This window comes from Sus scrofa, chromosome 2 (genome assembly GCF_054392235.1).
Source record: "Sus scrofa isolate SSC_HxYL_T2T_F1_AM1 chromosome 2, Sscrofa_HxYL_maternal_Yorkshire_Landrace_v2.0, whole genome shotgun sequence".
Taxonomy (NCBI): Eukaryota; Metazoa; Chordata; class Mammalia; order Artiodactyla; family Suidae; genus Sus; species Sus scrofa.
In genome coordinates this window covers 101,803,014-101,828,318 of record NC_139384.1, presented here as the reverse complement: position 1 = coordinate 101,828,318, position 25,305 = coordinate 101,803,014, and the positions used below count along the sequence as shown (strand labels likewise).

Genomic DNA, 25,305 nt, shown 5'->3' with positions numbered 1-25,305 from the left:
TTTTTTTTTGAGTTTGTACCTTCACTTGGTGTATTTGTGAGGTAGCCCAGTGATTAAATCTGAATTACTGTATGTTAATTAATCCATTTTGTTGTTGTTGTTGTTGTTGTTGTTGCTATTTCTTGGGCCGCTTCCTCGGCATATGGAGGTTCCCAGGCTAGGGGTCGAATTGGAGCTGTAGCCACCAGCCTACGCCAGAGCCACAGCAACTCGGGATCTGAGCCGCGTCTGCAACCTACACCACAGCTCACGGCAACGCCGGATCATTAACCCACTGAGCAAGGGCAGGGACCGAACCTGCAACCTCATGGTTCCTAGTCGGATTCGTTAACCACTGCGCCACGACGGGAACTCCTAATTAATCCATTTTTTAAAATGCATCTCAAAACTACAAAGTGTTTATCAGCAAGAATAATTTACAATTATCAGCATATACCGTTTCCTAATTATGTCGTTTATAAATTAATAGTTTTTTGGGAGGGCACACCTGACACATGTAGAAGTTCCCAGGCCAGGGACTAAACCTGTGCCACAGCTGAATTAATACTTTTATTAATGCTTTTAAGAATTCCAGAATCCCTTTCCCTCCCCAACTCTTAATGTTCTTTAAGATTCATCTCAAGTTGCATGTCTTCCCAAGAAGCCTTCCCTATACCTTTATTTTCTTCTCCTTTTATGTATCCACTTGGACAACTGTGGTCCATGTACCACCCCCAGTGTCCTTCTTGGATAGAAAACAGCAGTAAAATGTTGCCTATATTTCTCCCCTCTCTAGGCACAGCTCTTAAAGTAGAGACTAGGTCTTTTAATTTCTACATCACAGTGTTAGTTAGAGTTGGTACTAAAATGAATGAGAGAAAGGGGATACAAAGTCAATTAAAACATCGTCTTCAAAGACTTTACAGCCTAGTGGGGGAGAGTATTACATAAGTAAATTTTATGTGTTACTTGCCAGGACATAGAGAGATGACATGTGAGCTGGAAAGAACATGGGCTTTAGAATGAGCCACAGAAGGTCCAGTCATTCCCAGTTCTCATCCTTTGCTTGATTAACCTGAGGAAGCTTATCTTCATTTCTTCTTTTGTTGATGTGTTAAGTGACTTACAGATATTCTCATTTAATTCTCACAGACCCTGCCAAGTAGGACGTATTACTCACATTTTATAGTTAAATTCAGTGTCAGAAAAAGATTGTGGAATACTTTCCTTCATCTTGCAGCTGAGGTACAAAGAAGATGTTAGAAACAGAGGAAAGAGTAATTGTGGCTGGGAACTGGTGGGGAGACATCTCCAAGGAGGTAACACTCTGACCTGTATATTAAGCAATGAATAATAAGAAAGGAGTCATTACCAAGAGCTAGGAAAGCATTCTCTATCCTTTAGATAGACAAAGGAAGTTAAGCAGTGAAAAGATGAGAATGCCAATAGAGAAATTGGGCCTGGATCTTTTTTTTTTTCTTTTTTCTAATTTTTGTGTTGGCGTATAGCTGATTTATAGTGTTGTGTTAGTTTCAGGTGTACAGCAAAATGATTCAGTTACATCTATTTTTCAGATTCTTTTCCCATATGGGTCATTACAGAATATCGAGTAGAGTTCCCTGTGTTATGCAGTAGGTCCTTGTGGGTTTTCTTTTTTATGTATAGCAGTGTGTGTATGTTAATCCTTAGCTCCTAATTTATCTCCCCCACCACCACCTTTCTACTTGGGTAACCATAAGTTTGTTTTCAAAGCCTGTGAATCCATTTCTGTTTTGTAAATAAGTGCATTTTATCATTTTTTTCAGATTCCACATATAAGTGATAGCATATGATATTTTTCTTTCTCTGCCTTCACTTAGTACAATGATCTCTAGGTCCATCCATGTTGCTGCAAATGGCATTATTTCATTCTTTTTATGACTGCATAATACTACATTGTATATATGTACCACATCTTTATCCTTTTCTCTGTTGATGGACATTAGGTTGCTTTGATGTCTTGGTTATTGTAAACAGTGCTGCAGTGAACATTGGGGTGCATGTATCTTTTCAAAATAATGGTTGTCTCTGGATGTATGCCAAGGAGTGGAATTGCTAGAACATATCTATTTTTAGCTTTTGAAGGAACATTGGTACTGTTCTCTGTAGCAGCTATACCAATTTACATTCCCACCAGCAGTGTAGGAGCTTTCCTTTTTCTTCACACCTTCTGCAGCATTTATTGTTTGTTTACTTTTTGATGATGGCCATTCTAACCAGTGTGAAGTGATACCTCATTGTAGTTTTGATTTGCACTTCTTTAATAATTAGCAATGTTAGGCATTTTACATGTGTTTTTTGGCCACCTGTATGTCTTGTTTAAAGAAACGTTTTTAGATCAGCTGCTCATTGTTTGATTGGGTTCTTTTGATATTGCTATTTGTATATTTTGAAGATTAATCCCTTGTCAGTTGCTTTGTTTGCAAATATTTTCTTCCAGTCTTTGGGTTGTCTTTTCATTTTGCTTATGGTTTCCTTTACTGTGCCACAGCTTTTAAGTTTGATTAGGTCTCATTTGTTTATTTTTGTTTTTATTTTCATTACTCTAGTAGGTGGATCCAAAAAGATATATAAATGTAGTTTTAACTGCATAAATCCATGAACTACACTTTGAAAACCACTGCATTAGACTAATAGGGTATCTGAAGTGGGTGCTGCTCTTCTGTGGCATAGTGACTTATAACCCTGACTGTTAGTAAAAACTCCCAGGGAGCTTGAGAAACTATATGCCCACCCAATTCAGTACAATTTCTGGGCATTGATTTTTTTTTTTTTTTTCCTTAAAGTTCCAGGTGATTCCAGTGAGCAGCCAGTGTTCATACCCTATTTGACTCAATGTATCTGCAAGTTTTTCCATTTTGTCATTCTTTGTCTTACCTGATTGCCTGATCCCAGTACTTTTTTCATAGCAAAATTTGCACTTTTTCTTCACAATACTAACAATCACCTATCAAGGATACATGTGAAGCATTTATGTCTTCATTTTCTTAGTTGTACTATTTATCATAGTTTTATGTATGCTATTAACACCTTTGACACCTTTTGTGCTTTTTATTTAGATATGAATTGTCCATAAAATAGCTCCAAAGTTAGGCAGCACAAATATAGCAGATGCATTGTAGGTACCATGACAATGAGATGAAAATATGTGCCAATGTCCACCAGTATTGCCAGGGAAGAACACAGTTGAGGTGCTTCTACTCTGGACTGTAGCTTTATTCATAACCATGAAACTTGTTAAGTTTAAATGGAAAGTTTAAGTAAAGAATGTCTCTCTGCATTTTTGAAAAGAGACCAATGAGATCAAATGGGTATTTTGTCCAACCCCCTCATTTTTAAGTGAAATTAAACTGATGAGGAAGAGGTCTTGATTTATCCAAGGCCAAATTTTTATACTTGGATTATTTCATTAAATAATCCATATGATTAGTGGCTTCTGGTGCTAAAAAACAAATTATGTGTTCTTAACATTAAAACTGTGAGCAATCCTGGTTTCTTGGTTTCACATTAAATCAAGATAACTTCTATATTTGGTAACACTATATTCTATCAGTGTTATAGTAAGCAACAAAAGAAAATGTTAATATTTCTGTGTGTTAGTGAAAATCTTTTCAATCACCTGTGGTCACCTATCTTGGGCAAAAGGGGTGTTCATATACAGGCTTACATTTATCCTTGTATTTCCCTGTTTTCCCTTTTAAGAAATAAACAGTGGTACATGCGAATTTACAAGTAGAAACTAGGTGGAAAATGCTGACCTAACCTAGATTTGTAAATAATAAAATACTGACTCACTTTTTCAGTGCTATATGATTTCTGTCACAATTAGGTCAGGAATGTCATTTCTGGGTTTCCTTCTGCCTCAGATAGGGATCAACAATTAGTAAATGTACAAACTGCAGGTATTAAAACAAATCATATTGTTACCATTTGGTTAAGTCTTTGATATTCAGTTAAACTGGAGGAATTAAATTGTCAATAAAAATTTGTTTCCCACATAGGAGGCACTCAGCATTTGAAGCTCCCAGACAGTGTTATACATAAAGAAGGCCCTTAATCAACAGATTAGATAAATAATTTGATAATCCTAAGACTAAATAAATAAGCTACATGGAGCTCAAGTGTCCAAGACTAATGAATATACTGTAAGCTTAGTCATAGTCTTTTTCGGCAGATTAAGTATATTTAGCAGGCAGTCATTGAGCACTCTGGGCAGAGCAGTGTTTAGCCTATCAATATGTGTATTTCTTCTGATTTTCTCACTGTATTTCTTTGTACCTTTATGCTGTTGAATCACTGCCCCTTTTATCCCTCTATTCTCAGTGTTTTGGGTGCTTTCTTTTACTTAAAAGTATTTTTATTTATATGTACAAAAACAAAACTCTATATGGAATTCTTGCCCTTATATCCATATTTAATGAATAGAGTTTTAACAGTCAGGAGTGACTCTGAAAATAAGAAAATATACCTTCATAGATTAAAGTGATAAAAAGTGAACCTGAAATAAATATCCCTTTTTTAATATAATGATTTTTATTTTTTTAGAATAGAAAATTTTAACAAGATGTGTCAATATGAGAGGTAATTTCATCTTTGGACACTAAAGCTTTCATTGACCAGTCTTTATCTTTTATTGATAAATTATTTAATGGTGATCAAATGAGGTGAAAGTCTAAATTATTTCTATTATTTCATTGGCCTAACAAATTGCAGTTTACTTCAGAATGGTTATACAAAGTTTATATGAGTTTATTTCCTTCTGGTTTGGATAAATTAGTATAATGAGTTGAAGCATATCAGAAGCTCTGATTAGCTAAGAGTAGCATGATAGGTCTGGAGTATGGAGAGATAATAGAAGGGGCCTTTGGAGAAAAATATTATGGGATCTCCATTGCCTGCCAGTTATGGAAGAATCAGCACAACTTGGAGAGTAGTAGTCAGGGCAGGGCAGCCGTATTCCACCACCATTCTGGTTGTATTTGAGGTTGTGCTCTGGAAGGTGCCCTGAGTCTAGAGAGTATTATTGGATACCTCTTTATAAAAAGGACTTAATTATAGATGTGGTAGACAGAATGCTCCCATCGTCTTTAAAAAAAAAAAAAGTGAATATGTTATCTTACTTGGCACAAGTGACTTTGCGCATGTGATTAGTTAAGGATTTTTTAATGGGAAGATTATCTTGAATTCTGTAGAAATGGGGCAGAAGATCCTTCTAAGATGGAGATAGGAGTGTCATAATCAAAAAAGAAATGGTCATCAAGGTTATAGTGATGGGGGGCGGGGTCACTAAGCCAGGGAATAAGGCAGCTTTTAGAAGCTGGAAGAGGCAAGAAAACAGATTCTTCCCTAGAGCCTTCACAAGGAACAAGTTGTATTTTATAACTCCTTAGTTCCAATATGTTTAATTTAATGTTTAAAGGCTAGCTAAATTTATTAAACTGAATAGCATACCATTGTATAACTCCCTGGCATTGTCACAGGATGTCCTCAATAAAAATGAGGTTGAGGTTCTAGAATTTTCTGCCAGCGAACTTGCCTACTCAGTGATTCAGAATTCTTAAGGATGTGTATCTTTTACAAATTAGGTAGAGTCAGAAGAACACGTGCTTGTCCCATATGCAACCACCTAAAGGCTGGCTGTTTGAGAGAACTTTTTTCTGAATTCCATTTGGTGATATTAGAACATTTTGGATGCTGAGAAGACATTAACTTCATGCCTCTTATTTTACCCCACAGTCTAGGCCCTTAACATAAACAGAAGTATATTTGCTTCTCCATTCTGAATTTTCTTTAAAGTATCATAAGTAAATATAAATGCAAAGCTAAATGTGAAAGTTTCTCTCGAATTGTTAATATTCAGCAGTCCGATCTCCTTTTTTTAAAAAATAACATACATTGTTAATTTGGAATCTAAATGTGTTCTTATATTTGTTAAAATGTCTATTATTTGCAATTGTTTCAATTTCTTGTTCATTCAGCATTTTTCCGTGACTACTTGCAGTATTTTGTTTAACAAGCACAGGGAATTAATGAGAACCTCATTAAAATAGAGAAGATAATTATAGTGCAATTTGATAGGTGGCAGATATGTGTGTAGCAGATAGATGTACAAAGATCCCAACTCTGTTTGGTGTGGAGACTGAGCACCAGGGAGAGACTTAACAGGGGAGATGGTTCTTGAGTTGAGACCACAAGATTGACATGATTTAAGGATCTGAAAAAATACCAGAGGAAATGAATTTTACTTCCCTTATCACCTTTTTCATCACTGTTCCCTCTCTTTTGTGATCAAATATGCTTGCTTTTTTCTTAGCTTCCTCCCTTCCCTTTAATAACATTTTCCTACTGAAAATCTCAATTAGTTTTCTGCAGAACAGTAACATCTGTTTCCTTTAACTCTGAGACTAAAATTTTATATCTGCGGACAACAGATGCGAAGCATTAAGAGGAATGCTTAGGTAAGGTAAGCAGTGGTGGGGTAATGTCTGTAAGTTTGAAACACTCTTGACCAGAGTCTAAGTACATCTAAAAGACTTTACCACCTAAGATTATTTGTTTAAATGTTAGGGTCTGTAAACCCCAGGAACAAAGTTGTATGTATCATATAGTACATACTTGTAAATGGTTTTCATTTGTATATGGTTTCACACAGAAATGTATATATACACACCCCACTTCTTTAATAATAGTATGTTTTTAAGTGCCTCTTAAAATCTTTTATTACAAAAAAATTCAAGCATGCAAAGGTAGAAAGAAGAGTATGATGAAGCCTCATATACTCAGTATTTCGTCATGAACCCCACACCTCCCACTACACACACACTGAATTATTTAGAAACCCATCCCAGATATATCATTTAAGCGTGTTTCTTTAACAAGACATTCAGGGAATAAGAAAGTACACATTGCAAAGTCAGGAATTTAGATACTCCTCACATGTGAAAGAATGAAATTAGAACACTTCCTAACACCACACACAAAAATAAACTCAAAATGGATTAAAAACCTAAATATAAGACCAGATACTATAAAACTCTTAGAGGAAAACATAGGCCAAATATTCTCTGACATAAACGACAGCAACAGCTTCTCAGATCCACCTCCTAGAGTAATGACAATAAAAACAAAAATAAATAAATGGGACTTAATTAAACTTAAAAGTTTCTGCACAGCAAAGGAAACTCTAAACAAAACGAAAAGACAACCCAGAGAATGGGAGAAAATATTTGCAAATGAAGCAACTGACAAGGGATTAATCTCCAAATTGTATAGACACCTTCTGCAGCTAAATACCAAAAAAACAAACAACCCCATAAAAAAATGGGCAGAAGATCTAAACAGACAGTTCTCCAAAGAAGACATATAGATGGCCAAAAAACACATGAAAAGATGTTCAACATCTCTCACTGTTAGAGAAATGCAAATCAAAACCACTATGAGGTAGCACCTTATACTGGCCAGAATGGCCATCAAAAAGTCTACAAACAATAAATGCTGGAGAGGGTGTGGAGAAAAGGGAACCCTATTACTCTGTTGGTGGGAATGTAAATTGGTGCAACCACTGTGGAAAGCAGTATGGAGATTCCTTGGAAAACTAAAAATAGAACTACCATTTGATCCAGCAATCCCACTCCTGGACATCTATCCAGAAAAAACCATGGCTTGCAAAGACACATGTACTCTGATGTTTGTTGCAGCACTGTTGTCAATAGGCAAGACATGGAAACAACCTAAATGTCCATCAACAGAGGAGTAGATCAAGAAGATGTGGTACATATACACAATGGAATATTACTCGGTCATTAAAAGGAAAGAAATAATGGCATTTGCAGCAACATGGATGGACCTAGAAATTATCATGCCAAGTGAAGTTAGTCAGTGAGACACCAACATCAAATGCTGTCACTTACATGTGGAATCTAAAAAAAGGACACAATGAACTTCAGACTTTGAAAAACTTGCTACTTAGTTTTTAAAATGTGTGTCCTATTCTCAGTCAACTGTAACTGCTGTATGCCTCAGTTGTCTCATGTATAAAATAAGGATATTAATAACATCTACCTCAAATATGAGGATACATAGGTTAATCCAAAACAAGCACTCAGTGAATATCAGTTATTATTGTTATCTATGAATTGGAGAGAAGGAATCATGCTATGTACCTTTTAAAATCTGATGTCTAGTTTCATGCTCCAGACAGAGTAGATACTAAAATACATGTTTACTTAAGTTGGCTAGAGGGAAATCTGTGTTTTATATTTCATGAGGTTCTTATCAAATACTATATACATGTTCAAAATATGACCTTTAGAAGATTTGCATTGTGAGGTACTATGTTTTTTATCTAGAATTGATGAGCAGTTCATTTACTGATTTTGTTATAAAGTGTACATTACTTGCTCAGAGATACAAAATTAAAATCCAGTTCAGTTGAAAACCAAGACCGTATTAGACTTTATGCTTAACTATTTATCCATGAAGAAGTGATTTGCAGAGAAAACTCCTGTTAGAATAGTAATTAAAAATCAATTTTATTTGTTCAGACCATAATACTAACATTTAGAAAATTTGAGAAACACAGAGAATTTGAATTAAAAACCTTCCTGAGATAATCACTGCATTGTCTCTTCTTTGCATCAAGGTTTGCATAGCTACAGATAATACTTACTGAAATATTGTGTGCTATTTTTCCCATCACTTAGCATTGTAGAGAAGCATTCCTTGTCCTTACAGTATTGGCAAATAACATGTTTAATTTTTAATGTTTTGAACAAGTTTATAAATATCATTAAAATGTATAAAAGTTTAAAGATTATGACAATTTCTGGAAGAGCTAGTTCCTTTTTTAGGATTCTCCTGAATATTCTTATTTATTTTTCCATATGAACTCCAAAATAAGTTATCAATTTCAGGAAACAACTTGGTGTTCACTTTAAATTTATAGATTAACTTTACAGCATTGTTAAGCTTATTCCTACATATTTTAGTTTTTTGTTCTAGTTGCTGTTATAAATGGAGTCTTTTTATCCATTATGATTCTCAGTTGATTGATACTGTAATTATGAAGGGTATTGATTTAAATATCTTCATTATGTACCTAACCACCTTACTAAATTTTAATTCCCTTACAATCTGTAATTTTTCTACTAGTTCTATGAAAAATGTCATAGGTGATTTGATGGGGATCAAATTCAATCTGTAGATTGCTTTGGGTAGTATGACTATTTTAACAATATTAATTCTTCCAATCCAAGAGCATGGGATAGATTTCCATTTGAGTCTTCTCTTTATCATTGTTTCATAATTTTCATCGTATAGGCCTTTTGAATAATTTACTCCTCAAGGTTTTTTTTATGTAATTTTAAACAGGTTTTTTTTTGGGGGGGTGTTGTTGTTTTGCTTAGTGATAGCTCATTGTTAGTATAAAGAAATGCAAGATTTTATGTATGTTAATCTTGTATCCTTCTACCTTGCTGAATTCATTTATTCTTTTAGTTTGTGTAGAGTTTTTGTAGAGTATCATGTCATCTGCAAGCAGTGATGTTTTTACTTCTTCCCTTCCAATTTGGAAACCTCTTATTTCTTTTCTTTGTTGTGGCTAAGATTTCTAATAATATGTTGAATAGAAGTAGGAGTGGTCATCCTTGTATTGTTCCTCAATTTAGCAGGAAGGCTTTCAGTTTTTCACCTTTGAGTATTATATTGGCTGTGGATTTGTCATAGGTAGCTTTTATTATGTTGAGATATGTTCCCACTATAGCCACTTTCATGAGAGCTTTTATCATGAATGGGTGTTGGATTATGTCAAATGCTTTTCTATGTCTATTGACATGACTATATGGTTTTTATTCCTCACTTTGTTAATGTGGTGTATCATATTGAGTCATTCGTGATATTGAAAAATATTTGCATCTTTGGGATACATCCCACTTGATCATGATGTATGATCCTTTTAATGTATTGTTGCATTCAGCTTACTAATATTTTGTTGAGTATTTTTGCCTCTATTCATCAAAGATGAATTTTCTTCTTTTATAGTATCTTTTTTCTTTTCTGTAGTATCTTTGTCCAGTTTTTGATAATGGTTGTACTGCTGCCTGGGACCTTGGCTGCCTCTGTAGTAGGCACCTCTCAGGATCTGTCCATCCCAGACTTAAGTCCAAGTAGAGGTGGAGGGTGGGCAGAACTGGAACCCTGAGTACTCCTCCCCAGGGGCTCTCTACTGGAAACATGCCTTTCTGTCCTCCACCAGGTGCCAACAAAGTCCACATAGACCCTCCACCCGTCAAGGTCCCCCAACACCCTGGCCTTAGGAGTGCTAACAATGGGATATTGGGCTCTGTGGTTAGACCCAGACCACACCTCAGACCCTCAGAGCTGGCTCCTTTCAGCCACATGGATTCCTCCCCCAGGCCTCCTCAGCTGCTACAAGTGTTTCTCACTTTGGAGTGCAGTGTGGTGAGGTGCAGCCACACATACCAGTCTCTCTCCATCCTGATTGTTAGCAGGCCAGCATGTGCGTGCTCTTCTGGTAGAACCTAGGCTTTTCTAGTCCCTCTTCTTGTCCTAGCAGGTAGGGGGTTAGCTACCTAGCACAAGGGTCTGCCTGTGTGCACCTTTTCTCTTTTACAGATGCCTCCCAGAAGCTCAGGTCCCATCCTAATCCCTTTTTTTTCCTTTTTCCTGTCCTACCTGGTTACATGGAGATCTTTCTTGCAGCTTTGGTTGTATAGGAAATCTTCCGCCCATTTTCGGTTGATTTTCTATTAGTCTTTTTCCACAGGTAGATGTATTCTGATGTATTTGTTGGGGGAGGTAAGTTTTTGATGTATTTATTGGGGGATGTGAGTCCTCCTATTCCACCATATTGATCCCCCTCAGGAAGTACTTGGAAGTTTACTAAATAAGCATATTACTGGCTACTGTATGACACTGATATATTTTAGCTACCTGTATATAATGGAAATGTTATTGTTATATATACCGTAGTATTTCTGCACTTTTAAAAATTTGTTTTATTTACTCAAGCATCTCTTACTGGGCTGCCACTGTGTGGCTGGCACATAGGTGCTGGAGATTCAGAGTTGGTAGACAATGTCTACTCTTCAGGGATGAGTATTTTAATAAATGTATAATAATTGGGGGTGGAGAGAAAAGAGAGTTCTCTATGAAGTAGGAGGAAAGAGACAAATGAGTTCAAGAGGACTTCCTGGAAAAAGATAACACTTGAGCTGAATGTTGAGTATATTAAGTCCACTTCCATTTTCCTTTGACTGGAAAGGAAAGGAAAATAATTTCCTATATTCCTGTGTTAAGTTTTATTTTAATAACTTTTTAAAAGAATCAACAGTAAACAAGCAAGTGCTTTGCATTCACCAAAACCTAATAGATGAGTATTAGGGACATGATTGCCTGAATATAAAGCATTCTTATTCTAAAAGAATTTCAGAATTGAAAGAAACTTGAGCCAACACTGAGTCTGTCTCCCCATTCTCCACCTAGTTCTACTGATGCAAAACAGATTTAGAGAGGCCAGTGTTTATTGGAGGTCATATAGCCAGCTTACTTACAGAGCTTAAATACTCCATGTCTTGCGTAGGTGTCTGGGATCCTAGAACATCTGTATTAATTATTGTTTCAGCTTCGGTGAACTATTTTGGATTCATAACATTTTTGGTAGTGTCTTAAGTTCTTGAATTTATAACTCTTGTTGCATCTTCGGAATTCCTTAGCCCAAAGAATGGAAAGTATGCTCTCAAAAATACCTTGTGATTTTGCTTTTAAAAAGTGTTCTTGGACATGTCATTCTGTTTGTCTTTTTAAAGAAAAAAAAGTATGATTCTTTACATGGAATTGTCTGACATTTTTTACCTGTGCAGTTTTTTTCTGTGATGTTAATTTTTCTTTTTCTCTTTGTAGTCTGCCATTTTCAACTTTCAGAGTCTGTTGACTGTAATCTTGCTGCTTATATGTACCTGTGCTTATATCCGATCCTTGGCACCCAGCCTCCTGGACAGAAATAAAACTGGGTATGTTACTAATAATGTCTAATCACCCAAATTAGTTCTTAGAAACACTGAATGTCAGTTATTGAAAGTCATCAAATGATTTAATTCCTATATATAATTTAGTTTTGTAACAACTTTTACATTATTTTTCCCTGTTTTTAAAAATCCAAAAGCTTTATATTCATAGAGTCTTACATAAAAAGATAAGTATCAGAAGTGACCTGAAATGTCTTAGACTAAAAAAAAACAGTACTTTAAAAGAATGTGCTAGAATTTTTTTCTGAGATTGTTTGGCCTTAGTTTTTAATAGAATAATTTCTAAAATTGGTTGTTGTTTTTTTGTGTTTCTTTTTGCCATTTCTTGGGCTGCTCCCGCAGCATATGGAGATTCCCAGGCTAGGGGTCTAATCAGAGCCGTAGCCACCAGCCTACGCCAGAGCCACAGCAACACGGGATCCAAGCCGCATCTGCGACCTACACCACAGCTCATGGCAATGCCAGATCCTTAACGCACTGAGCAAGGGCAGGGATCGAACCCGCAACCTCATGGTTCCTAGTCAGATTCGTTAACCACTGCGCCACGACGGGAACTCCTGGTTGTTGTTTTTATTGGTTATTTTCTTTTCATCCATGGTAGCGGGGATGGAATCCAAGTCATAGCTATGCCTATGCCACAGCTGTGGCAATAACAGATCCTTTAACATGTTGCCGTGGGCCGGGGATCCAACCCGTGCCTCTGCAGAGACCTGAGCCACTGCAGTAGGATTCTTAACCCACTGCACCACAGCAGGACATCCTGTATTCATATTTCGAAAGCATTAAACAGTTTGCAACCACTGTGTCCATAAAAATAATAGTATAGGTGTTCCCTCTTTCCTCCAAGACTACTCTAACCATATGGGCTTCCCATCTGTATCATAAAACAAACATCTTTGGAGAAATTTATTTAGCTTAAAGTCTTAGGCATGTCACATCCTTTTTAAATATATACCACCAAAAATTTTGAGTTTAATATAGTATCACACAGATGTAAAATTTTAAAATGCCATGTTACCAATACAGAAATACATACTGAGTTTAACCACAACAAGTATATCTAAAAAAAAAGAGACTGGGTGGTGAAAACTGAAACTTTCTTGCTGTGCAGATTTATTAATTTCTGTGAGTAATTGTCTTAATCCTTTTGTGGTAAGATCCTGTACCCCACTTAATTAAACATTTTAAGAAATGAGAAGATGAAATAGAATACTTAACATAGGAATAATTAATTACCACCAATGCCTTTTTTGTTTTGGAAAAAGACCAAATTAGGATCCTGCAAAGTCAGACTCTGCTTTTCCACTAATAAAAAGCACCTACAAAAGGTCAGGAAGTAGATATTCAACAACTATAAGAGAAACTATTCTCTTTCCTTCAACTCCATTATATTTTGGGGGGTCATAATTAACATTTTTTCATACAGCCCATTATCTAAATCATTTGGCTGTTACTCTTTCTTTTTATTACATAGGTTTGTTTGAACATCTATAAAGGAATAAGTAAAACCCATAACCAGTTTTGAATAATGAAAACTGGTAATCATCATCCAATAAACTAATGATCTGTCTCTGTTGGCCTGAGGGATTTGATTTCACCTACTGAAATTTATTTGTCCATCAGTTTTTATGACAGTACCTCACTTCCTTTGTAGACATTGGCTTCTCATCATTCCACCTTTTTCCTCTGAACTACTATTGCACTTAGTTTTCAGCATTCAATTTAATACTTTGTTCCTTTGTTGAAGTTATATATATATTTGTTGCTTAGCTGTGCCTGAAGGTTCTTTACCCAATCAAATGACTTTATTTCCTCCTTCCCTTCCTCTGCAATCCCCAACAATTAACATATAGTTAAAGCATATGATAGAATCTAGTAAACAGTCTGAACATTAGTGTCAAATTCCAATATCATATGTAATGTCTATTAAGAAATTTAAGTATTTATTAAACAGTGATGACATAGTGGTAGATCAGAGTAGTTGTACTTTCCTGATGCTCTGACGAAGAAAGTAGATTGCATGTGGAAATGTCTGCTCCTCATTCCTTTGGAAGCAGGACTTCTATCCATAACATGCTACATTAAAAAAGGAGTTCTCAGGGCTACCAACCTTACAGTAGAGGTTGAGTAGTAGTATATTTCTCCTACATAAAAACCAAAGAAATATCATGCATGCTATTTTACATTTTAAGGTATATACTGATATACTCCAAAGGAAGAAAATGTGTAGTACTTAATCAAATCAATATTTTCTTTCACTCTTAACCACTTAAATATAATGATTCATTAGCCATCCATCTCTTTAGATAAAAAAAGTGTAATATAAATTTCCCTGGAATTTAAGTATTATGATTTTCCTGCACCAGTCCTAATTCATTATAGAAGTAATGTTAATTCATCTCGATTTGTAATCATGTGTAACACTATTTATAACTCTGTTGTCACACTAACAAAAGAGTTGTCTACAATGTTTTCAGTTTTTTCAAATATCTCTATTCATTGAATGACTTTTTCTAAGCTAGTATTTATAATACATGTAAAGTAAGTGATATATCCATATAAGGTGTATTGATTCATAATATATTCATTCATAGACTTGAAATGGATATAGTATTCTAATTTTTACTTCCAGAGCATATGTGTTTTAAATGCCATATTTAGCTAAATTTATATACAGTATCCCTAAACTAGGATTTTCAATATATTGAAATATATATGTTAAAATAAAATGAATATATTGAAATATAGGCTCATGTTTTTGTATTCCTCCGTTAATTATTGATATACTTATGCAAATACCATCATTAGAGTTCATAGTTATAGATCATTTAAATGTAGAACTATATTCAGTAAGAAGTTTTTATTGGTATGAGGGTTATTTTTTAATGTCACTTTATCAAAAACCAACTTACTATATTCTCAAAATTAATATTTAAATAGGCATATATGTATTTTCTGCTTTTGAAGAAAAAAGGTTGACTAAAGTAATCTTCTAATAGTAAACTCTTGGGCAAATTTTTGCCACTCATATTATTTACTTTGGCTTGACCTCTGACACCACATATGTTCCAGTTTTTAACAGTTTCTGTACATTGATGGTTGATAAGCTATTGTGTCCTACTTTTCTGTATAATAAGTAGTGGCTCAGCATCAAATAAATTTTAGTTTAAAGCAAAGCATCACCAGTTAAAATGCTAGTATATGATAAATCCTCTATATGGTACTGAATAATTTATTTTTCCCAGTAGTCAGTAGCTCCTTTTTTTCTTTTTTATTCTATGCAGATTGTTGGGTATATTTTGGAAGTGTGCTAGAATTGGTAAGTAATCTATCTATAATCTCTCTCAACTTGTTCATCTGTAAATTTTTGGCCAGTTTACTTATATTCAGACAAATCCAATGTTAGTTTTTAAAGTGCACCCTTCCCAATTTTGTGCATTTTTGCAATCGTTTGTAGAGTTCCACCAAACTCTTCCTGACACTATTTAAAACCAGATTTTATAGATATCTCATAATACATCATTAGCAGGGAGATGAAAAATAGAACAAAAATCTCTCTAATTCACATATCAAAAACTGTGCATTCCTGGTTTTGAGATTTCAGACAAATATGTATAGTTTTATGCACATGTGCTTATAATATATAGCTTTCTATATAAAGTATACCATTTTGATAATTGAGAATGAATTTCCCATTTAATAAAAGGTTTGCCGAGCAACTGTCTAATTGCCCTTTGCTACGTCATAGAATCTTATTTGTTGCTTTTAGAAAACATGAACGTTGCATGGATGTGGCCATACTTGAGCTTGATCTTTCTAATTAATTAAAGTTAAGGTAAATGTGGCTATCTTCTACCTTTTCGTAATAAAACTAGTAGCATCCTAAGTGTGTTTATGGTTAGAAAACAATGTGTATTATACTATTGTCCCATAGCACTGTGTATATGATAGCATTTAACACAGTGCTCAACACATAGTAGACTCTCAAATGATTGGTAAGTAAATAAATTGAAATGTATTCTATTTCTGTAATTCACCAGTATTCTTTTTTTACTGAAGATTAGTTGATGTAGAGTATTATATAACACACAGGTGTACAACATGGTGATACATAATTTTAAAGGTTATACTCCATTTACAGTTATTATAAAATATTGGTTATATTCTCTGTTTTCTCCTTGTAGCTTATTTATGTTATACATAACAGCTTGTACTTCTTAACACCCTACTCTTGTCTTTTCCCTCCCCTCTTCCCTCTCCACACTGGTAACCACAAATTTGTTCTCCATATCTATGAGTCTCCTCCCTTTCAACATATTCACTAGTTGGTTTTATTTTTTAGATTCTACATATAAGTGATATCATACAGTGTTTGTCTGACTTACTTCACTTAGCATAATACCCTTCAAGTCCACCGACATGGTTGCAAATGGTAACATTTCATTGATTTTTATAGCTAAGTAGTATTCCATTGTGTATATATCTCACAAATTCTCTATTCATCTATTGATGGACACTTGGGTTGCTTCCATATCTGGGCCATTGTAAATAATACTGCTATGAATATTACAGTGCATTTTTTCATATCTATATATATATCTTTTTGACTTAAAGTTTTCATCTTTTCCAAGTATATACCCAGGTGTGGAATTCCTGGGTCATATGGTAGTTCCATTTTTAATTGTGTTGAGAATATCCATGTTGTCCACAGTGGCTACACCAATTTACAGTCCCACCAACAATGTATGAGGGTTCCCTTTTCTCTACATCTTCAGCAACAGTTGTGTTCTTTTTGAGGATAGCCATTTTGACAGATGGGAGATGATATCTCCTTGTGGTTTTAATTTGCATTTCTCTGGGTAATGGTGTTGAGCATCTTTTCACCTGCCTATTGGTCATCTCTATGTCTTCTTTGAAAAAATGGCTGTTCAAGTTCTCTGCCCATTTTTTAATAGGGTTTTTTGGGGGGTTTTTTGTTTGTTTGTTTTTTGCTTTTTGCTTTTTTTTTTTTTAGGGCCACACCTGCAGCGTATGAAGGTTCCCATAGGGTCCAATTGGAGCTATAGCTGCTGGCCTATGCCACAGCCACGCATGATCCAAGCCACATATATGACCTACATAAATCACAGCTCACAGCAACGCCAGATCCTTAACCCACTGAGCGAGGCTAGGGATCGAACCCACAGCTTCATGGTTCCTAGTTGGATTCATTTCTGCTGCACCACAACAGGAACTCCAGGGTTTTTTGTGTTTTTGATGTTGAGTTGAATGAGCCGTTCATAGATTTTTTTTTATATTAACCCTGGAATGGGAAGAAAATATTTGCTAATGACATTACTGATATGGGGTTAATATTTTGGGTTTTTGTTTTGTTGATGATTTCCTTTCCTGTACCAAAGCTTTTTAGTTTAATTCAGTCCTTTGTTTACTTTCGCTTTTGTTTCATTTGCTTTAGGAAATAAATAAAAAAAAAAACAGTGCTCTGATTTATGTTAAAGAGGGTTCCGCCTATGTTTTCTTCTAGGAGATTTACAATTTCTGGTCTTATGTTTAGGTCTTTAATCCATTTTGAATTTATTTTTATATATGATGTAAGACTATTATTTCATTCGTTTACATGTGGCTGTCCAGTTTTCCCAGTACCACTTATTGAAGAGATTGTCTTTTCTCCATTGTGTATTCTTGCCTCCTTAGTCATAGCTTATTGACCCTAAGTGTGTGAGTTTATTTCTGGGCTCTCTATTCTATTCCATTGATCTGTGTCTGTTTTTGTGCCAGTGCCATATTGTTTTGGTAGTATAATCTGAAGTCCAGGAGCATGCTTTGTCCAATTCCAGTCTTCTTTCTTAAGATTGTTTTGGCTATTCAGGGTCTTTTGTGTTTCCATACAGATTTTAAAATTATTTATTCTAGTTCTGTGAAAAATGCCTTGATATTTTGATAGAGGTTGTGTTGAATTTGGAGATTGCCTTGAGTACTATGGTCATTTTAACAATATTCATTCTTCCAATCCATGAACACAGTATATCCTTCCATCTCTTTGTGTCATCTTCACATTTTTTCATACATCTTAGTTTTGAGTACAGGCCTTTTACCCCCTTGGGTAGGCTTATTCTTAGATATTTTATTATTTTTGATCCAATGGTTAATGGGATTGTTTCCTTAACTTCTCTTTCTGACCTTTCATGGTTAGTGTGTAAGAATATAAAAGATTTCTATATATTAATTTTGTATCCTGCAACTTTACTGAATTCACTATCATTGTTTTCTGGTGGGAGTTTTGTGCTTACAGATCCAACCTCATTACAGATAATTGGTCTGTTCATATTTTCTACTTATCCCTGCTTAGGTCTTGAGAGATTGTACCTTTCTAAGAATTTGTCCATTTCTTCTAGACTATCCATATTATTGGCTTATAGCTGTGTGTAGTACTCTCTTATGGCCTTTTGTATTTCTTTGTTGTCAGTTGTAACATTTCATTGCTGATTTTATTGATTTGGACCTCTATTTCTCTAGTTTATGTTTTATTGGTTTTATCTTTTCCATGAACCAGCTTTTAGTTTCATTGATCTTTTCTATTTTTTTTTAATCTCTATTTCATTTATTTCTGCTCTAATCTTTATGCTTTCTTTACTAATACTAACTTTGGGTTTTATTTGTTCTTTTTTAGTTCCTTTAGGTATAAGGTTAGATTGTTCATTTGAGACTTTTCTTATCTCCTGAGGTAACCTTGTAGAAGTATACACTTCCCTCTTAGACCTGCTTTTGCTATGTCCCATAGATTTTTGTATTGTTTTGTTCTCATTTTCATTTGTATCCAGGTTTTTTATTTCCTCTGATTTTTTTTCATTGATCCATTGACTGTTTAGTAACATTGTTTAGCCTCCATGGTGTTTGTGGTTTTTGCAGTTTTTTCTTGTAGTTGATTTCTAGTCTCATAATGTTGTGGTTAGGAAAGATGGCTTGATATCATTTTCAGTTTTCTTAAATTTACTGAGGCTTATTTGGTGGCCTAGCATTTGCTGTATCCTGGAGAATGTTTCATGAGCTTTTGAAAAGAATGTATTCAGATGGAATGTTTATTTAAGTTCATCTGATCATATATGTCATTTAAGGCCCTTGTTTCCCTATTGATTTTCTGTTGCACTAATCTGTCCATTGATGTAAGTAGGATGTTAAAGTCCCCTACTATTATGTTATTCTCAACTTCTCCCTTTATGTCTGTTAATATTTCCTTCATGTATTTAGGTGCTTCTGTGTTGGGTGCATATATTTATAATTTTTCTTCTTGGGTTGATCCCTTGAGCATTATGTAATGTTCTTATCTCTTGTAATGGTCTTTAAAGTATATTTTCTGATATAAGTATTGCTATTCCAGCTTTCTTTTGATTTACAATTATGTGGAATACCTCTTTCTATTCCTTCACTTTCAGTCTGTATGTCTTTAAATCTGAAGTTAGACTCTTAGGAGCAGCACATATATGGGTCTTATTTTTGTATCCATTCAGTTACCTTGTGTCTTCTGATTGAAGCATTTAGTCCATTTACATTTATGTGAATTATTGATATGTATGTTTTTATTGCCATTTTATTAATTGTTGTGGGGTTGTTTTTGTAGGTATTTTTGTTCCTTTTTCTTCTGTTCTCTTGTGATTTGATAACTGTCTCTAGTGTTATGTTTAGACTCCTTTTTTGTGTGTATGTGTCTATTATAGATATTTGGTTTTTGGTTACCAGAGGTTTCCATATAGCAATCTCAATATATACATGACTGTTTTAAGTTGCTGATCTCTTACTTTCAAATGCATTTTAACAACCCTTCATTTATACTCCCCTCCCGTCATGATTACTGGTTTTGATATTAAATTTTACATCTGATTGTTTTGTCTGTTCCTTAACTACTTATTGTGGAGATTGATGATTTCACTACTTTTTTCTTTTAACCTTACTAGCTTTGTGTGTGTATGATTTCCTACCTTTGTTATTTGTTTGCCTTTAAAATGATGAACTTTTTCATAATTTTCATGTTTCTCACTGTGGCCTTTCCTTTTTCACTTTCCTTTCACATTTCTTATAAAGCTGTTTTGATGATGCTGAGGTCTTTTAGCTTGTGCCTGTCTCCAAAGTGTTTGGTCTTAACATCAAATCTGAACAATAACCTTGCTGGGTAGACTATTCTTAGTTGTAGGTTTTTCCCTTTCATCACTTTAAATATATCCGGCCACCCCCTCCTTGCCAGCAGTTTTGCTGAAAATTCAGCTGATAGCCTTTGGGGAATTCCCTGGTATGTTATTTGTTGCTTTTCCTTTGCTGCTTTCAGTATCCCCTCTTCAATTTTGGCCATTTTGATTAGTGTGTCTTAGTGTATTCCTCTTTAGGTTAATCCTATATGGTACTCTAAGCTTCCTGGACTTGGATGTCTTTTCCTTTTCCAAATTAGGGAGGTTTTTACCTATTATATCTTCAAACATGTTATCAGCCCCTATCTTCTCCTTCTGAGACCCCCCCCATAAAATAAATGTTAGCGTGCTTGATGTTGTCCCAGAGGTCTCTTAAAGTGTCCTCGTTTCTTTTTATTCTTCTTTTTTCTCTTCAGTGTGATCCACTCCTCTTTATCATTTATTCTGCTGTTGACTCCTTCCAGGGAATTTTTCATTTCAGTTATTATTTTCTTCATCTCCCTTAGATAGGCTCTGTTCCTTTTAGAGAATTATGTTATATTTTGGTTTTCACTTCTCAGAGATGTGGAAAGAAGATAGTCCATAACAGAAAACAAAATTGACTAAAATACTGAAATATACAAACTAAATTCTTGTAATACTTAGGAGTTTTCCAGAAAAGAGTTGAGAATTGATATAATATATCTGAAGGTAATTATAACTTAGTCTCAGCCAAGGACTGAAAATTAATCATAGGAATTTTAAATTCTTTAAAGCATCTTCTAAGACATGTGTGGTTAGCCACTGAGATAATTTTAAAGGTACAGCAAGCTTTCAATGGTAGGCAAGACTTATTAACAGTGGAAGTTGTGAGCAATAATTCTATAGAACTCCTTTTTAAATTTGTAATGATGAGATCGTAAAATCTCTTGGTCTGTCAGATGTCTTGCTATAGAAAATAATAGTGTAAGCACAAAGACCTTCAAAAAAAAGTACTCCTTTCATGGTCCTTATTCTCATATATTGACAATTTAAACAGACATCTTTTTCAAGGTAATTCGGTATGCTTTTAACATGTTAAATTGTCCCTCCGTGTTCTTTGTCATACATATTACTTCTTACATTGATAAGCATGAGAATCTTTCTTTTAAGGAATATCATTGTTCTTAGCTTGGTAATGCACAGTTATAACCTTCATAAGTGGTTTTTCAATTAGGGGTTATTTAGCAATGTCTGGAGACATTTTTGGTTGTCACAACCATAGTGAGGGACATATACTGGGATAAGTCAGGGAAGTTGTAAACATGCTATGATACATAGGACTGCCCCAATAGAATTAGCCCAAATTGTCAATAGTGCTTCCATTAATAAGGCCCAACCTAGATTTACAGAGATTGTGGTACAAATTTATCTGTCATTCAGTCATGCTGAACAGCTACATACCCTGGAATAGCAGAAGAAGCCCTTCAGAAGTAACCAAGAAGAGAAAAAGATAAAGAGACAAAAAAGCACTATCAGTGGCTAACGCCTGATAGCTAATGGCAGATGTAAAATATATATATACACCAAACTGCTTACTTAAGCCCAGTCACCAGGGGAGGGGTGACTGTAACCAAGGACCATGCTGGTAAGTAAACCTCAAGTAGATTACCAGGAAAGAATATAATGGGATTGTTTCCTAATTTATCTTTCTGATACTCATTTTTAGTGTATAGAAACATAACACTTCTGTATATAATGTTTTATCCTGCAACCTTACCACAATTTATTGAGGAGCTCTAGTAGTTTTACCTTTTACCATCATATCAAAAAGTGTAATATACCTAGGAATAAACCTAAGGAGCAAAAGACCCATACTCTGAAAACCAGAAAACGTAGATGAAAGAAACTGAAGATGACACAAACAGTTGGAAAGATACATTGTATTCTTCGATTGGAAAAATATATGTTGTTAAAATGACCATAGTACCCAGCCAATCTACAAATTCAGTCCAAGCCCTATCAAATTACCAATGGCACTTTTCACATACCTAGATCAAAAATGTTTTAATTTGTATGAAAACTACAAAAACTCAGAATAACCAATCTTGAGAAAGAAGAATGGAACGGAAGGAATCATGCTCATTGATTTCAGACTGTACTACCAAAACTGTATGGTACTGGCACAAAAACAGACACAGACTAATGGAACAGAATAGAGTCCAGAAATAAACCACACACCTATGATCAACTTATCTATGACAACAAAGGCAAGGATATGCAATGGAAAAAGACAGTCTCTTCAATAAGCAATGCTAGGAAAACTGGACAGCTACATGTAAAAGAAAGAAATTAGAACATTGTCTAAGACCATATACAAAAATAAACTCAAAAGGAATTAAAGGCCTAAATGTAAGACCAGATACTATTAAAACTCCTAGAGGAAAACATAGGCAGACCACTCTTTGACATAAACCCTAGCAATATCATTTTGGATCTACCTCCTAGAGTAATGAAAATAAAAACAAAAACAAACAAGATATCTGGAACCTAATACAAGGCACAATTAAACCTTTCCACAGAAAAGAAAATCATGGACTTACAGAATAGACTTGTGGTTGCCAAGGGGGAAGGGGAGGAAGTGGAGTGGTTGGGGAGCTTAGGGTTAATAGATAAAAACTATTGCCTTTGGAATGAATTATCAATGGGATCCTGCTGTGTAGCACTGGTAACTATATCTAGTCACTTATGATGGAGCATGATAATGTGCAAAAATAGAATGTGTACATGTATGTGTAACTGGGTCATCATGCTGTACAGTAGAAAAAATGTATTTGGGAAATAACTATTTTAAAAAATAATAAATAAATAAATTTAAAAAATTTAAAAAGGCCCTAACCAAACTTAAAGGCTTTTACACAGCAAAGGAAACCATAAACAAAACAAAAAGACAACCTATGGAATGGGAGAAAACTTTTGCATATGCAGCGACTGACAAGAGATGAATCTCCAAAATACACAAACAGCTCATGCAGCTCAATATCCAAAAAGAAAAAAAAAATAATTAAAAAACAATCAGAAGACCTCAGTAGATATTTCTCCAAAGAAGACCTACAGATGGCCAACAGGCACATGAAAAGATGCTCAGTGTTGCTAATTATTAGAGAAATGCAAATCAAAACTACAATTAGGTATCAATTCATGCTGGTCAGAATGACCATCATCAAAAAAAATCTACAAATAATAAATGCTGAAGAGGTTGTAGAGAAAAGGGAACCCTCCTACACTGTTGGTGGAAACATACATTGGTACAGCCACTATGGAACACACTATGGAGTTTACTTAAAAAACAGTAAGTGGAGTTACCAGATGATCCAACAATTCTATTCCTGGGTGTATATCAGGCAAGGATGAAAACTCAAAAATTTTCAAGTCAGAAAGACCAGCACCCCAGTGTTCATAGCAACACTATTTACAAAAACCAATATGTGGAAGCAACCTAGATATCCACTGAAAAATGAATGGACAAAGATGTGGAATATTACTCACCCATACAAAAGAATGAAATAATGTCCGAGATGTTATCATACTAAGTGAAGTCAGTCAGACAGAGGCACCTAGCATATGAAATCACTTATATGTGAAATCTCTAAAAAATGATCCAAATGAACTTATTTACAAAACAAATACACTCACAGGCATTGAAAACAAACTAATGGTTTCCGAGGGGATGGGAGGGAGGGGATAAATTGGGAATTTGGGAATAACAGGTACACATTACTATATATAAAACTGATAAACAATAGGACCTAGTGTATGGTACAGGGAACTATATTCAGTATTCTGTAATAGCAACTATAGTGGAAAAGTATATGAATATAAACATAAACACATGAATCACTTTGCTGCACACCTGAAACATTATAAAGCAACTGTTCTTCAATTTAAGAAGAGAGAGTGAGAGAACATAATGGAAGAGCAAAATAGTTTTAGAGAATAAAGACAGAATATACTGGATTAGAGTAATACATTAAGTTGCAAACTCATGCATAAAATATTAAGGTATTTTATATAGTGTACAGATCCATTCACTAGCGAACTCAGGTTCACAATTATTACTTGAAAGGGTAGTTAAAGTTTCACACATCTAGTTTATTTTTTTGAATGATCTCACAGATTATCTATTTTTATGTCTGATAATAAACATGCCCCTTTTTTTGCTTGCTCACTAATTTCCACTTTCCTCTCTTGACTATGAATAACATAGGATAAATGGTTAACTTAAAGTATTCATTCTTGCCAATTATGTGAAAAGCATTAGCTTTTCATTTTGGCAAAGTGGTTTAGAAAATGTTGATGCAGATATTCTGTTTTCTCAACCACATGCTCCTCTCTTATCTTGACACAGAATGTATCCACAAAGAAAGGATGCAATTTTAATGGGAAAAGGCCCAGCCAGATCATCTTATCATGTTACACATCACATTACAGCAACTGTTTCACATTCACTTATAGAGACCTAAGACCAGACAAGAAGTAACATTCTTACCCAAGTTCAACCAAAGATGTTTAGCTCGACCACATGGCAGTCTCTTTTAAGAAAATTAAAAGCAGGAAAATGAAACCCATATGTAAATTTTAGCATTCTCAGTTGGAGGATGAAGAAGAGAAGAACTTTCTCAAAAATTAATTTCCAGCAGATGGAAAATATATGACAGTATTAATTTCTTCTTTTAATGTTGCAGGAGACTGTATTAGATAGTAAGAATACCTAGCGCTAAGGAGAATGACAGGCTTCCTTTTGAAATCTACCTATAATTTCTGTCTGAATGATTTTTGTTGTTATTGTTTTGTTGGATAATGAGTTTTTTACCCTGAAAGAATTGGCATTGCTAAAAAATGAGGAACCACAGTATTTTTTAATTTCAAAAAAATTTTTTTTTCCCAGTTGAAATAGTGTTGTGAAAACACTATATTCTCTCACTTCCCTAGATTTTCTTTTAATTGGAACACAGTCCATTAATTATCTATGGATAGAAAGACTCCAGAAAACACCAAATGCTTATTTGTATGTGTGTGATGTCTTCTGTGAATATTTTACTGAA

At 34.5% G+C, this 25,305-nt stretch overlaps 1 protein-coding gene, 1 long non-coding RNA gene and 1 other non-coding gene across 8 annotated transcripts in view; 2 read left to right on the top strand and 1 right to left on the bottom strand.

Annotated features, from left to right (window-relative positions):
- The window catches only part of LOC146405620 (uncharacterized), a 141,334-nt gene that overhangs the window by 782 nt on the left and 115,247 nt on the right, over nt 1–25,305 (bottom strand). The window lies entirely within an intron of this gene.
- The window catches only part of TMEM167A (transmembrane protein 167A), a 30,470-nt gene that overhangs the window by 1,926 nt on the left and 3,239 nt on the right, over nt 1–25,305 (top strand). Inside the window, exons 2-3 of the mRNA XM_003123759.5 lie at nt 11,938–12,047; nt 15,347–15,381. Of these exons, the coding sequence (XP_003123807.1) occupies nt 11,938–12,047; nt 15,347–15,381 (145 nt within the window). The remainder of the gene's footprint in view (nt 1–11,937; nt 12,048–15,346; nt 15,382–25,305) is intronic.
- Nucleotides 14,079–14,214, top strand: LOC146405621 (small nucleolar RNA U109). The gene has a single exon (XR_014839223.1). It is a non-coding gene; the product is annotated as a small nucleolar RNA U109 (small nucleolar RNA).